At 35.8% G+C, this 14,809-nt stretch overlaps 1 protein-coding gene across 1 annotated transcript; it reads right to left on the reverse strand.

The window, feature by feature from the left end:
- Positions 1-3,948: 3,948 nt before the first annotated feature.
- On the reverse strand, positions 3,949-10,030 carry LOC111471446 (cellulose synthase A catalytic subunit 2 [UDP-forming]-like). The gene is made up of 14 exons (XM_023117173.1): positions 9,462-10,030; positions 8,801-8,996; positions 8,488-8,708; positions 8,295-8,397; positions 7,994-8,171; positions 7,512-7,778; positions 7,075-7,420; positions 6,848-6,985; positions 6,636-6,761; positions 6,346-6,558; positions 5,963-6,230; positions 5,692-5,888; positions 5,257-5,607; positions 3,949-5,156 (listed from the first exon to the last, which is right to left on the reverse strand). The coding sequence occupies exons 1-14, from the start codon at positions 9,540-9,542 to the stop codon at positions 4,572-4,574; spliced, it is 3,270 nt and encodes a 1,089-aa protein (XP_022972941.1). The 5' UTR covers positions 9,543-10,030; the 3' UTR covers positions 3,949-4,571.
- Between the last annotated feature and the right edge of the window lie 4,779 nt (positions 10,031-14,809).

Consider the following 14,809-nt stretch of genomic DNA (forward strand, 5'->3'; position numbering starts at 1 on the left):
TCAATTTTTCTGGAGAGGGAATGATGAGAAATTCTCAGTGCGAGAGCAAAGCAGCTGAATGATTTGGTTGCGATGTGCCTGCACCTATTCCACACGAGATTTCTGACTCTCTTTTCTTTAAACTTTTTAGTTCTTTGTTTTTGTTCTGTTGATGATTTTCTTCTGTGGAATCTGTTTGGATGCTTAGAATCGAGGTGAGAAAATGGCGTTTAAGCTTAAAATTTAGTGCTTGTTTTTGGATTTTTCTGGTAAGAATTCTAGTTTGATTATTGTACTTTTCCAGCATGTGTTTCTCTTCGAATTGGTTTTCGTTAAAACTTCTCCAGCATTTGTTGGATCTAAACTCGATTTAGATGGCACAATGCCCTGTTAAGAAGAGTTGCACTCTACGAAGAACGAACAACTTTTTAGGAGCAATAGCTCCTATTTTTTAACATCAAAATTATCGATCTTAGGGAAAGAAATTAGTTTAAGCTAGCAAGGAATCCCAAGCCAAGTTTGAATTTTATAAAATAGTTATAAATTTTGAATTAGAATCCAAGATGAAAAGAATTGAACATTAATGCCGAGAAAATTCATGTTGTTGTTGAAGCAAACCCTCAATGACACAAATAACAAATATCCTCCTCACTCTAATCTTGTTGACGGACTCCTCGAACACATGAAAGACGCATACTCACATACTATGTTGAGTATGAAGCCCATAAGCCCAGAGGGAGCATCTAGATACTATTTCAAGTCTCAATTAGAAATATCCACGGGTGAAGATGGGCCACCTATTCTCTTAAAAAAAAAAAATCCGTTTATTTTGTGGGATTTCAAATGGGAATTTTAGGTTAAATTATGTAGGAGAATTGGGGCGATTCCTCCTCAATTTAAAAAATAGTTAAATAAAATGTTTATTTTCAATATAATTTTTATTAAAAATTATTTAAAAAATCATAATAAATTATATAAAACAAACATATATATATATATAATATTTTACCTATCTAATTTCTAAAATTTAAATTTTAATGTTATAAGATTGTTATAACTTTAGTTGTCAAAAACTTAGTATTTAGCAATTAAAATGTGTGAATTCTAAAATCTAGAGATTTAGGATTAGAATGAGATTCTTGTATGACAATGAACCTTTATAGGAATATTTGGTTCTTATATACTACAAAGATATCTCAATAATGAACTTTATTGAACATTTTAATAAACATTGGAAAAAAATGCAATTTATGCCGTCATAGAATAGAAGAATCAAGATTTATGTCGTCTATTTATTAATGTATTTTAAGATGATGGCATGAAATTCCTTGGAAAATATTGTGGGATAAATTGAAGTGGTTAATAGAACCTTGGTCGTTGCTTATTGCTATTATTTCTAATAATATTAAGTCTTAGGGTGAATATTTGTCTAATAATATTAAGTCTTGGGGTGAATATTGTCATCGTAGAGTTTGCATATAATAGAGTAATCCATAGTAGTTTTATTGTTTTCCTTTTTTAAGTTATTTATGGATTTAATCTACTTACCCCTCTTGATTTGCTCTTTATTTGATAGACTTGATCAAATTCATGCATAAAGAGACAAGGCAGACTTGACAAGTTCATGCATAAAGAGACAAGGTAGACAACAAAATTTTAAAGTTGTTTCAAGCATTAACAAGGGATGGGAGGAACTCGTTTTTCAACTTGATGATTGAGTTTGGATACATTTGTGCACTGAGTGATCCTCATCTCAAAGGAAAACTGTAACGCCCCTAATTTTCTAAATCTAATTAGTGACGTCACTCATGCATGCATAATTCATTACGCGAAAGCTCATCCTAAATAACTTTGGAAAAACACAACATAGTCTTTCATAAAGATTCATAAATCCAAAACAAATCTGTCTTTGAAAATAAACATTCGAATTCAAAATAAACCTAAATAAAACAAACTCAATGTTATAGTTTAAAACAGAAACGTAACTCCTAACAATATCCCATCTCCAACTTCCATGGTGTCCTCAGCTCCATCAACCATACAATGGCATCTTGCCTTGCCTTTACTTTAAAAATGTAGGTACCAAGTGCGTTGAGTATTTTATGAAATACTTAGTAAGTCATCCCATTGTTGGGGTTAGGAATGCAAACACATACAACATATGAGCGAGACCTAACTTTTCATAAACTTTACATGGCCTTGGGCGCTTTTCTATCCCAGGTAGGGTTGGATGTGTGGTACTCCTTCACACATGGCCCATGTACGTGTACATGGAACCACCAAGCGGGCTCATATACGTACCACTGAGCCTGGCTTGGTCGGGCACAACGTATTACACGTCGTCAGACACCACATAATAGAATAGGGCCCGCATGATATCATGGCGAATATAAATATCATATTTCATTCTTTCGTAACATAAAGGGGAAGAATCCCGATGCACGTGACATACATATATGCATGAGGTCCCTTAACATACCCTAGCTAATTCTCATGCTATTTATCAAAATAAACTCCCAATACAATCTATCTTTGACGGTTATGAACCATACTGACCTCGGATGGTAAAACTAAGGGCAGAAACGGCTTCGAAATAGCTGAAAACCTAGGAATCGATATATTATAGCGATACTGAGCCGATAAGCCGAGTCGTCGAGCCGACCAACTAAGTTGTTAAGCCGAGTCGCGGGAATTGACGGAGTCGAGCAGACGTACACGCCAAGCTGAGTTCCGCCGGTCACGCATCGTCTTCGACACAAGCACGGCGATCCCAATGTCTCTATCTTACTTCCACTCGAATCCTTTTTCCGAAATAGCAACCCTAATGTTCCGAGAGAAAAGTTTGGAGAGAAAATTGTTTTCGAGGGATGTAAAAGGTTGGGCATAGGAGTATAAAAATAATCTCAAGACATTATCCATTAAGGCATTCTAGGGTTTTAAGATAAGAAACTTAGAGACATAGGAATGTTTCTATTAGAAAATAAATGTCGGGCAGAAAATCCCTCGATTTTCAAGAAGATTACATGAGAACATTTAATTATTTATTTTATTTTTATTTGATTTTATTCCAGAAACTCGAATCATTACAAAAACAAAATTACATTCCAGAAGGAATAGTCATTAACAAGTTCAAGAAATAGAAAGAACAATATTTTTCGGGGAGAAAGGTCATTAGTCCTTTAGATGTAGTGGGGGAGTTACTAACTTCTTGTAATGACCATTTGAAGGGTAGTGGTAAGTTTGCGAATCATGGTCATAGTTTCTTTTAGTTCGCATTTGAAGGATAGTGGTAGGGAGACTATAAATTCCCACATAATCAACTGTAAAAAGCAGTTTTTTTATGAATTAAATTGAGCTATATAAGTTGAGACTTTCCCTCTTGAAAATTTGAGCATCATTTCTAACTTTTCAAGCAATTCTTATGTTAGGAAATAGGTATGTCCCCTCACAAAGAGGTGAAGAGTAATTGATCAGATTTGTGGATGTTACTGGTAATACTCAAACTCAAACACTAGTAATACTCAAACTCATTCCTTATCAAGCATGTAAAGCGAAAGTCAACCAAAGTATGTGAAGCAATTAAAACCTCGAGCTCGAGGGAAAAGTTATCCCACAAAACGACCCACTTCTATAACTATTGTTGAAAGATATTGCACCTGACCCATTCAATCAAACTTTGATCAAGTTCGAAAGTGGAATGACTCCATTTAAAACAAGGTTTCAAATTTTTCTCCTAAATCTTATTCTAATTCTAGTCTTATCTCTTGATTGATCTAAATTTTGTATGAGATGTTAATTTTTTTTAGTTCAAGAGTTCCTATTTCAACAAAATCTTCATCGACTAAAATTACCTTACCAGCCCAAAATCTTAAACTCAAAATAACACAAAATTGCAAGGCATACACCACCAGCAACGAACTCCAAAATCCCCAAATTATGAAACAAATAATAAAACAAGTGGAGAAAGGATGTGCAAGGAAGTCCTTAATTATTGCATTAAAATGGCAACCAAAATTATTGTGACTACAAGAACGCAGAATGGGAGAGCTTAAAAATGAAACCACAAAGAAAGAAGAACAGAACCCTAAGAGAGATTTACAAACAACAAAGGATACAACGACGACAACAACGACAACAACAATAATCTTCGAGAAAACCACCAAAAAGGGCAGGAAAAGTCCCTTATTGAGAAAGGGATAAAATTTATGATGAACAGGAAGAAGTCCCTTGTTCTTATGTTTATGTGCTCTCTTGGATTTCACAGACACACAGATATATAAATTACAGTCTCTTCCACAAAAATAAAAAACCCTTGTATAGAACAAAAAAAGAATGAATGACAAAAAACGTTTGCAGAGACAACAAATATTTGATGATGTGCGATATGCAAATCCCCTCCATATCTACAATAATAATCCAGGACAAGCAGCATCCTTTTGCAACTCATCTTTCTTCACTCGACACTCATACTTCACAATCTCGGCCCCAGTGCAAGTACGAGTACCATTACCGTATTCTATTTGACGCATGCTCGAGACCACTTCTAGTCCCCACACTCAACCGTTCATTTTCGTGTATGTTTTGGCATTATCTTAGTCGTCACAGTTTAACCCACAGACTTCCAATACAATGCCACCCTTGTCGAGGAACGGGTTGATTCGGACCCATAAAAGTGACAGGATGGATGATAGAAGAATTGACCACACAATGATAATGGTTGGTACCTTGTCTTGCTTCCCCATCAAACCCTTGAGGAATGGATACAGATGGACAATAACCCAGAATGCAAAGAAAAGCTTACCGATGAGCGGACCCCATGAGTCGTAACCATTGTTGATGGCATCTGAAATTCCGACGACTACTCCAATGATGTTTATGATCAATAAGGTCAAGGGAGGGACCAACAACGATGTCCATTTGAAGAGGTAAAGCTCCGAAAACTCCCCATCGTCTCCTCCCTTCGACGTGACCGTGAAATTTGTGTTAACACCAGCCAAAACCTTTAGCAGACCCTGGAAAAGAGCAAAAAGATGGGACGATGCACCACCGATAACCCAGAACTGCTCGTTTCTCCACCAATCGTGAATCCCAACACCTCCCCACTGCATTTCTAGTATACCGGTTGCTGCTATAGATATGAAAAGGGCCATGAAAATGATACTCGCATAGTTGCTTAGCTGCACATCAAACAAAAAACATGTCTCACTCAGCTGAACGAAGAACAAACCCAACAAAAGGAACGAACAATTGAACGCTTTCAAAAACTCAGTATGATACCTCAGGGACGATAAATTGCCCAGTAAGCAGACAGACAGCAGGCAGGGTACAATAAGCGATCAATGGAATCGATGTCAATGGATAAACAACGGAGTTTATGTACGAGAAACGCTCAAGCCATTTCAAACCACATCCATATCCATACCATATTGGGCAGTGCCTGCTTAAAAGAATTTCGACAGATCCAAGAGCCCACCGAAGAACTTGGTGTAGACGATCGGACAAGTTAATAGGAGCTGAACCCTTGAATGCTGGCCTTTTAGGAATGCAATAAACTGATCTCCATCCATGACAATGCATCTTGAAACCAGTTAAAATATCCTCTGTAACAGACCCATAGATCCACCCTACCTGCAACGATACAGGAAATAACAATATTAAAGGCGTGTTCAAAAACCGATACACTTCTCAAGTTCGGGAGAGTTGGCTTCATACCTCTTTACCCCACTCGGATTTATCTTCATAACCACAACTGATTACGTGGATGGCTTCTTTCAACAACGAAGCAGATGTCCCGCCTCCAGGCACGCCACCGTCTTCCATAAGGGTGGAAGCAATGAATGCTGGTGATTGCCCAAACTTCTTCTCAAACTTAACTTGGGGCATCAGTGATGATTTCTCATTATCTATTCCTGCATTGGACCCACATGTTGTGAGCAAAGTTTTTGAAATATGCACGTCTTCAAGTTTCGAAACGTGTACATACCTTCAATACCTTCCTCGATATTTTCGAGGGCGTGAATCTGCTTCGACGTATCTTTGGTCTTTAACTTCTTTTTATCACTGGTCTTTGGTTTAGTCTTCTTTCTAGTTCCACAGCAACAGCAGCACCATTTTGGCAGACAATTACAAGTCCTTCTTGGTGCTTTCTTCTTGGCAGGGGCATCATACCCATAAAGAGCCTGCCTCCTGAAGACACACCCAGTTCCGACATAAATCGGCCCTTGAATGCCATCTAATCCTTTCATATTGATCTGAAATCGCGTTCATAACGTAAGAGAGCTTAGCATTTCATTAATTGTTATGATGGGGGGAATAGAACATCTTCTCGAGAATATACGAGTCCAAGAATATGTAATGTTTACTTACGTCGAAGAATACAACGTTGCGATTTGAGTATCGATCATGCCTATCAATCCCATCAAATCTTTGTGGAAACTGCACATAGCATATTCTTTTTCCAGAAATTGGATCCATCATGAAGCACATAGCTTCTCTAAGTGCCTTGCTGTTGTTGATGTAGTGATCACAATCGACATTCAAAATGTATGGAGCGTTGGAGATGATTGCCGAGACACGCACCTTGAAGAATCAAATGGTATCTATTAGTAAATGGTGAACTGAATGTTATATACAGAGAGATAGAGACAGATATAAACCAGAGCATTCATGGCACCGGCTTTCTTGTGGTGATCAAATCCCGGCCTCTTCTCACGAGATACATATACAAGACGAGGTAATTCATTTCCCTCCAAGTCACGAACCCCGTTTTGACCAAGGAATACCTGCAGAAGATAATTACAGAAAATGCTTACAAAACAATACGCCGAGTATGTATAATGGCTGATCGGATCAAGAAACATCCTCTTACCTGAATCATTCCAGGATGATCCCTGACGTTGTTCCCGGGCCATGGAGTTCCATCCTGCATTGTCCATCCATCTTCCGGAACTTTTTGAGCCATGGCAACAAGCCCATTGATTCGAACTTTAAATTCTTCGTAGTCCCTCTGCATAAAGCCAAGTCGAATTTAAGGTCCAGAAACTATTTCAATACAGTAGAAGTCAAATCATGCACACATTTGTAAAATTTTTAAACCTTCATTGCACGTCGTTCCCTGACGAATGTCGGATCAACTTTGTTTTTCAGATAGTCGACCTTCAGGGCAAAATACCACTCTGGGGCTCGAGGTTCGATATTGAACTTCTTGCAGAAAGGAACCCATTTTCTTGCAAACTCAGAAGTTTCCGAAAGGGCTTCAAAAGTAAGCATGGCAGCACCATCATCTGAAACGTAGCATGAAACCTTGTCTACTGGATAATCTACGGCAAGGATAGACAGGACGGTGTTCGCTGTGATGAGAGGAGGCTCCTTCAATGGATCCACCGTACTGACGTAAATGTCTATAGAAGCCAACTCAGATGGCTTGCCATCTTTTTCATATCTGAACCAACATGTAACAAAAGAAAACTAAGATACAGGAGAGAAGGGGAAGGGGAGATCGAGGACGGAGCAGAAGGAGACAGGGGATGTACCTTAACGATAACCGATCAAGGTAAGTTTCTCGGACAATGGGGCACCATTTCGGAAACTGATCCAATATCCATGATGCAGCAAACCATATCTCACATATTACTGATGTTAACCACAGACCATACGCCTCATAGACAGGGTGGAGGATACGATAGTGGAAAAAGAGGCAAAGGATGACAATACGAAGTACAATTATCATTCTGTATGGATTTATCTTGCTCGAGGAGATGGGCAGTTTTCGGGAAAGTGGTTGCCTCCCTTCATCCATCCTACACAAACAATATTAAAAAAACCATAAGCTAAAGCAAACTATTTCGATGACATTATGCCTTAAGTAGTAGCTAGAGTTCCAAATTCCGAACCCGTATATTGGCACGTTTAGCAATGACTAAAAACTATACTTCAGCAGATATTCGAATCAATTATACTTCAGCAGATAGACATACACATCTTAAAATAAATATAAGCCTAAAAAGGGACGTACATAGGCAAATCCGTATCGTCGAACTCATCGTCACCTTTTCCACCTCCACCTTCATGCTTAATCACTTGAAGCCTTTCATTTTGTTTCTTCCGCCAGTCCTCCATTCGTTCCTTCCACGCAACAGTTCCATATCCGTACACAGCTAAATCCTTTTTCGGATCCATAGGCCTTGGATTGGCTGCAACATCACGGTAAATATCAGTCATACAAAGTAAACATAAACATACCCAGAAGAAACAATGATAGATGCTAGATTCACTAACAGACTTCATTATGCGTAAGAATTCACCACCGAGCTTACCGGACATGGGTGAATCAGTGAATGGCACTGGATGGACCTTTTTCCCACGGCTAATAAAAGGAGGAATAATTAGAGCGTGCTTATCGGAGGAAATTCCAGCATCCTTCAGATCAAATAGCACAATCAAAGATTAATAAAATTTAAAGAGAACGAAAATGGTTGATGGTATAACTGTAAAGAAGAAGAGATTCACCTCTTGGCCATAGGTGAGGAGAGGGATATCAGTCGGAACGGATGAGTCGAGGTCGGAACCCGTATTTCCATAACCATTAGCATGAGAACCACGACCGACAGCAAGGTGAGGATAGAGCATTGCCTCAGATAAACTGTTGGGATCCTTGTTTGCAATGTCAAACTCATTCTCAAGATCATCAATATCATCTTCTTCTTCATCACCTTCAACCCGAGGACTACCTGGAATTGAATCAATATAAATTCTTTGTAAGTCAAAAGAATGAAGTATCATCAATGAACTTTAACATATATTCATTCGTTCGTTCGTTCACCTTTGAGACGCTTGTATCTAGTTTTGCACTGAGGACAAGCTTGATTGCCCTCTCTTCTTTCATATTCATAGCAAGGTCTACAAACTGGAAAGGCACATTCATTACACGCAACAAATGGCTCTCCATCATCGGTGACTTCTACCTCATCCCCACAGATCTGACAAATTTGCCCGCTCAACTCTTTCACAGATGTCACCTGCAACCCAGAAAAAATTAAAGGGATTTACAAGAACAACTTTCTTCCACAAACTAGACTGGTTACGCATTTAACTGACTTGAGAAGGATCTATGAGAAATCAGCACAAAATCAGAATCAAAACTTCATAACTCGGATGCATTGACTAGCTCTGAAATCTATGACTAGATGGGAAAAACGATAATGGCAAGATCTGCTCTATGAAGCTGAATTCCCCTAGAACGTAGACACCAAATAATCAAAGAAAATCTGTAATAGAAGATTGAAACTTCAGATGATAAAGGGTATCAAAGAAAAATGTTCATCACCCACAATCTGTAATTGAAACTTCAAGATCCACACTGGGATTGTGAACAAGATGAGGGGCATAAAAAGGAGAGATTCAGAGGCAAAAGAAGCGAGAAACATCACAAATTGAGTGGAAAATGCAGCATTTTGAGTAGAAATCAAAAGAAAATGACTTACTCTTGCAACCTCATCAGCATTGATTAGAACGAACTCATTTCTGTTGTGAGAACCAGCAATGAGTCGGCCTTTGGTATCCATTAGAGTTGAAATCAAAAGAAAAGAATGAAAGAAATCAGAATCTTAAAGAAACCCTTCAAGTTCTATCATCACTCTCACAACAAAATCCCCAAACTTCAACAGAGTTTGAAGTTTCAACTCAGTTTCTCAAGCACCCATTTCCATAGCCAGCAAAAACCCAAATGGAAAAAAAGAATAAGAACAAGAAGTAGACCCCTAAACAGGTGTTTATGAGAGAAGAAGAGAGTGAGAAAGAGGTGGGGGGGGTTTAGATATACAAGAAATAAAGGGAATAAAAATAATGAATTGAAGAAAAATAGAAAGTCCATAAAAATTTGAAAGAAAAAGGTAAAGAAATTGGATGTTTGCGCAATGAATGATTCTTTTCTTGTGAGACCCAGTATCGTCCCAGCTGGAGTCTGTGCATTACATGGTGGATTCTCGATCTGTGACAAACACTCCAAGTTTTACACACAGAATCCCCAATTACAGAGATTATCTAATTGGGGGTTTCTTAAAACCACAATTTCAACGCGTAAATCACTAAACGACGATACCCAAAAACAAACCCATCAATCCTCTTCATTAAAAAAATACACTCTCCACCAATCCAATTATCAGCAACCCCTTTGGGATGGGACCCAGATCTGCCGTTGCCGGCGGCGGACAAGCGGCAACGTCGTGGGTTTTGCCTGTTCCGGCCGAAAACAGTACCGATTTGGGGTAAAACTTCATACAAAATTAGAGAGATTGGAGAAAAAGTAGAGATGATTGAGAGTTCGGGGGGGCAGAGTAGGGCAACGGTCACGTGGGGGCACGTGCGGCGAGTCTGCCGACGGTCGTGCGATATATCGCGAGATTTTGAATCTTTAAACTGACTGGACTTAAATGGAATAGATGGGATGTCCCTACTGCTGCCACTTTCCTGCGAAATGACACAAATACCCTTCTCTTTTTAACGTTTATATTCTTTTTATTTTATTTTATTTTTCGTTTTGTCGGTCGACTCTTTTTTTTTTTTTTTTTAATGTTAAAACAAAATTAAGAATTGGAAATATAATTTAAATGAATATAGGATATTCTTTATTAGCTCAAATATTTGATTCTTTTTTAACCCCTTTTCTACTCTTTACTATTTTGTCTCTCCATTCTTAATTAATTCTTCATATTTAAAAAAAAAATCTAAATTATTTTCATATTTTTCATCCTTTTTAAATATAACAAAATATGAAATTAGAAATTTTAAATATTTAAATTAACATTTTGATGTCTCACATTGGTTGGAGATGAGGAATAAAAACACCATTTATAAATGTGTGGAAACTTTCTACTAGTAGAAGCGTTTTAAAGACGGGGGAAGCCTGGGAAGCTCGAAAGTAAATTCTAATGAGGATAATATCTACTAACAGTGGATCTGAGCCATTAAATTTTATTTTTTATTTTTTGTTAATAATAGGGAGAGGAAAAAAAACTCATTGACATCATGAGCATCTTGGGTGTGAAGGAACGAAATTGACAACGGTAGTATAATTCTATCGGTTCGAGTTTAGGTCGTTTGGGTCCTCTTATGAGTCATTCTCGCAAACAAAGAAGATTGATGAGCCCCACTTTATAAAAAGCAGATTAACTGCACTTTAGGATCCATAAGCAAACCTTTCTCCCCAAGGGGTCAATTTGTCCATGTAACAACCGTTAAAACAAATAAAATGATAAAATAAAACAAAATCACTTAATTAATTAATTAAATAAAAAAAAACAATATGAAATTAGTTGTTCCCGCTAGGTGTTTAGTTGCAACCTAGAGGAGTTAAGCCGACTAGTAGGCCCAGACTTGCACATGTGAGTCGTGTGTAAATAAGTATTACACATTCAATTTGTCTCGACTAGAAAGCCACGTAAGAGAAGACGGTTTTAAATGATAGGTCACATTATTCTTCATGTGTTTTCATTCGGCAACACCATAGTGAGTGGGGTCACTTACTCATTATTTTTTAAAATACTCAAATCTTATGCGAAATTTTAATGGTTATCTTTTAACTCATTTTCCAATACCTCTCGGTGATGTTGGTTCTACAATTCTTTTACCTGCTCAAAAGCATTTGATATCATCTAGGTAGAGGCTTCTACACTCAACCTTGTAGCACGATTTTTGTCAAACATGGTGGAAATGTTAGTATAGTGCACTAGAATAATAATTTAATTATGAATTTGTAATCATACATACACATGAATCGAACACCTCCTTATCCGTCTCGATCATTTGAACTCTTCGTTCCAGCCAAATCTTTACACGTTGGTCGAAGCATCTCAACAATTGTTGCGTACTGGTTCTCTAGACTCTTAACCTTGCAGTCTATAATTGGCGTCCCTTTTCGAGTACAACCTAGTAACTTCTTCTCTTCCATCAATCCACGTAGCTACTAAAGCCTAAATGTCTCGTTGTTCGATCTCCACCCCTTCCAGTAAGCTTAAATGTCTCATTTTTAAGTAATATTTGACTTCTAAAATTAAAGTGATTTATTAGATATTTTTAAATTATTTATTAAATATATAAAATCTCCCTATTTTGGTGTAGCAAGTGCCATTATTTAAATGTAAAAAAAAACATGTTAAAATTAGTATTTTGGCGAAACCGCTCCTAATAAGATGTAGTTCGGGGAGAAACAAAACTAGAATCTAGTGAGAATATGACTCCGAAGTAAAGAAGAGGGTACATGAATGACTCAAGACCATATTCGAACGAGAGTGGTCCTGAGAATATGATAATTAAAAAATGCTTAAATGAATTGATAATTACCACCTATATTAACAAGGTAAACTTTTTTTCGATAGTTCAATATTATTGAAACGATTTTATGTTGAGTGATTTTGACTCCGTTGCTATTTTTAATATACATGATTGATTAACTAGGACAGTTTGGTTGGTTTTTCGCTCCTAGTTTTTGTGTAGAAACTATATTTTGAAGTGTTAACCTAACCTAACCTAACCACAGGTGAATTGTGACAGGTGAATTGTGAATGTTTGATATTTGAATTGAGATTTTAGTTAGTAATGTAATGTGTCCGTGGATAAGTAAGATTCTTTAAAATAATTTAAAAAAAAAACTTAATAATCCAACCTTACCCGAAAATAGGTTGGCTTGGGTTATGAGTTCTATTCTGACTGTTTGGATCACCAACTTAACGAACCCAAGATTTCAAGTTGCTAAAAAAACATCTTACTCAACCCAAGCCGTATACACTCCTATTGCGAATCATCCTCTTTTTCCAACGGTTTCAATATCATACATCGAATATATTTGATATGATGGGAGTTGCACGTATAACAGTCTCTATTTCCACATGTAACGGTGAATATATGATGATAGTCTTTCCTCGTGGAACCACTTCAAGATAAGTAGGTAACATAATTATGTTGCTGAGGAATGTTAAAGTCATCACGTACTGAATCTAAATTTCAAATCTTAATATAAATATGGAACACCGTGTATTACATATATTATAAATATAAATAATGATTATTAGTAAAGTTTAAATGAAATATTATTATTATTATCTTGGTAACCAATAATGCAAGTTTCTCTCCTTTTTGTATGGTCGATTTGCTTTTATTGAGGTCCCTTTTTTCCTTTTTTATTTTTCAATAATTATTTCTTAAAGTCACTTTTATTTGACACAAACATTTTCACAATGATAAACATATAATTAATTAGTGTTAATTAATAATGCATTTTCATTACCTAAGCATGCAATGCCAACTTAATTAAATATAAATTACCATAGTTGATTCAATTAGGGATTCTTAAAATTGTGTAATAATAATAAGAATCCAACCACGGATCATTGTATAGACTCGAAGAAGCAATTACAAGAAGAAGATTTAAGCATTAAATTAAGAAAAGAATGAGTAGATTTTTTGTCTTTCATTTAAGACTATTTATGTAATTCCTCGTCTTTTTTCAATTTGTATTTAATGGTAGTTGTAGTTGGTAGTTGAACTATATTGTGTTTGAATTATATTTTTTTTCAATTTCATTTATGTTTAAAATAACTGTGAAATACAAAAACTTTGTGTTCTAACAATTTGAGTTTGAGTTTGATGTTTATTGTCCAAACCTTGTTTTATGTTTTATGTTAAAATCGATTCATTGGATTAGTTAAGATCAAGCTGATTCTAGAGTGAATCGTTTTTGAATCTAGGAGTGACTATCATAGATTTCAAGTTCCATTCAAGAGTTATTTCTCTTCTAACCAACTCTTGGTTGGAATTAATTTGTTAAGTTATCTTTCTTTAAAAAAGTTTGTAAGTAAACTAGAAAGACATCTAACTTGGTAAAAATCGAGCATGGTTGACTCTTATAAAAAATAAAAAAAATAAAAAAAAAATCTAAATAAATTAGTTCATAATTTTCAATAAATTATTTTATTTTAAATATGCAAGCACGTTTAGATGAGACACAATTTGGTAAATTTTGTGAGAACATGTGATTGAACACATTAAATTGAAGCACATGGGGTGTGAAGTAGAAGGAATTTTCTTGGCAATTACTTCCTATAATTCTAATATATATTTTTTAGAAATAAAATACAAAAATACTAATATTTAATCAATTATATACTTAAATTGGTATAATATTAAATAAATTTTTATATATAAGAAAAATACCAAAATGCCCAACGTATTAGTTGTCAGCCACATTGGATACTTGATTAATAAATAAAAAAATAGTCAAAATTCTCCATTAATGGATTCTGAATTTATTATTATAATAAAAAAAACAGATAAAATCAAGTAAACCCGGTTCAATCATTCCCAATCTGCTTAATTTTTTTAAATGTAATATTAAAACTGTAAAAAAAAAAAAAAACATTAAAATTACTGAGTTTTAGATAAAATTAAATTATGTAATTAAGTTGCGTAGTGGGAGGGTAAGAAATGGACAAAGCCGCACTGTATTCACTGACAGTCTGTCCTCATACCCAAACATGTCATTCTATATGTCTATTTACTACCAAACAAACCAATTTTTTTTTAATTTTTTTAATTTTTTTAATTTTTCTCTTTTTTCCAAAATTCTAAATAAAAGGGAAAAAAAAATCAATTCAGCTATTTTTTAAAAAAAATAAATTTATAAAAGAAAAAATAAATTTATAAGAAAAGGAAGGTGAGTTGACTGGAATTAATGATTGGAAAAAACAAAGGTTAGTGAGGGCTACAGCTGCTGCCGACACCTAGCAGTGGGCAGTAGCCGAGCATCCCCTCCCCTCCCCTCCCCTCCCCTCCCCTT

This window comes from Cucurbita maxima, unplaced genomic scaffold (genome assembly GCF_002738345.1).
Source record: "Cucurbita maxima cultivar Rimu unplaced genomic scaffold, Cmax_1.0 Cma_Scf00052, whole genome shotgun sequence".
Lineage (NCBI taxonomy): Eukaryota > Viridiplantae > Streptophyta > Magnoliopsida > Cucurbitales > Cucurbitaceae > Cucurbita > Cucurbita maxima.

Coding starts and splice junctions, on each gene's coding strand:
- LOC111471446 (XM_023117173.1), bottom strand. CDS start 9,542: ATGGATACCAAAGGCCGACTCATTGCTGGTTCTCACAACAGAAATGAG. Junction 7,421..7,511: donor CTTGATCGGTTATCGTTAAG/GTACATCCCCTG, acceptor ATGTTGGTTCAG/ATATGAAAAAGATGGCAAGC. Junction 6,762..6,847: donor ATCATCCTGGAATGATTCAG/GTAAGAGGATGT, acceptor TATCTTCTGCAG/GTATTCCTTGGTCAAAACGG.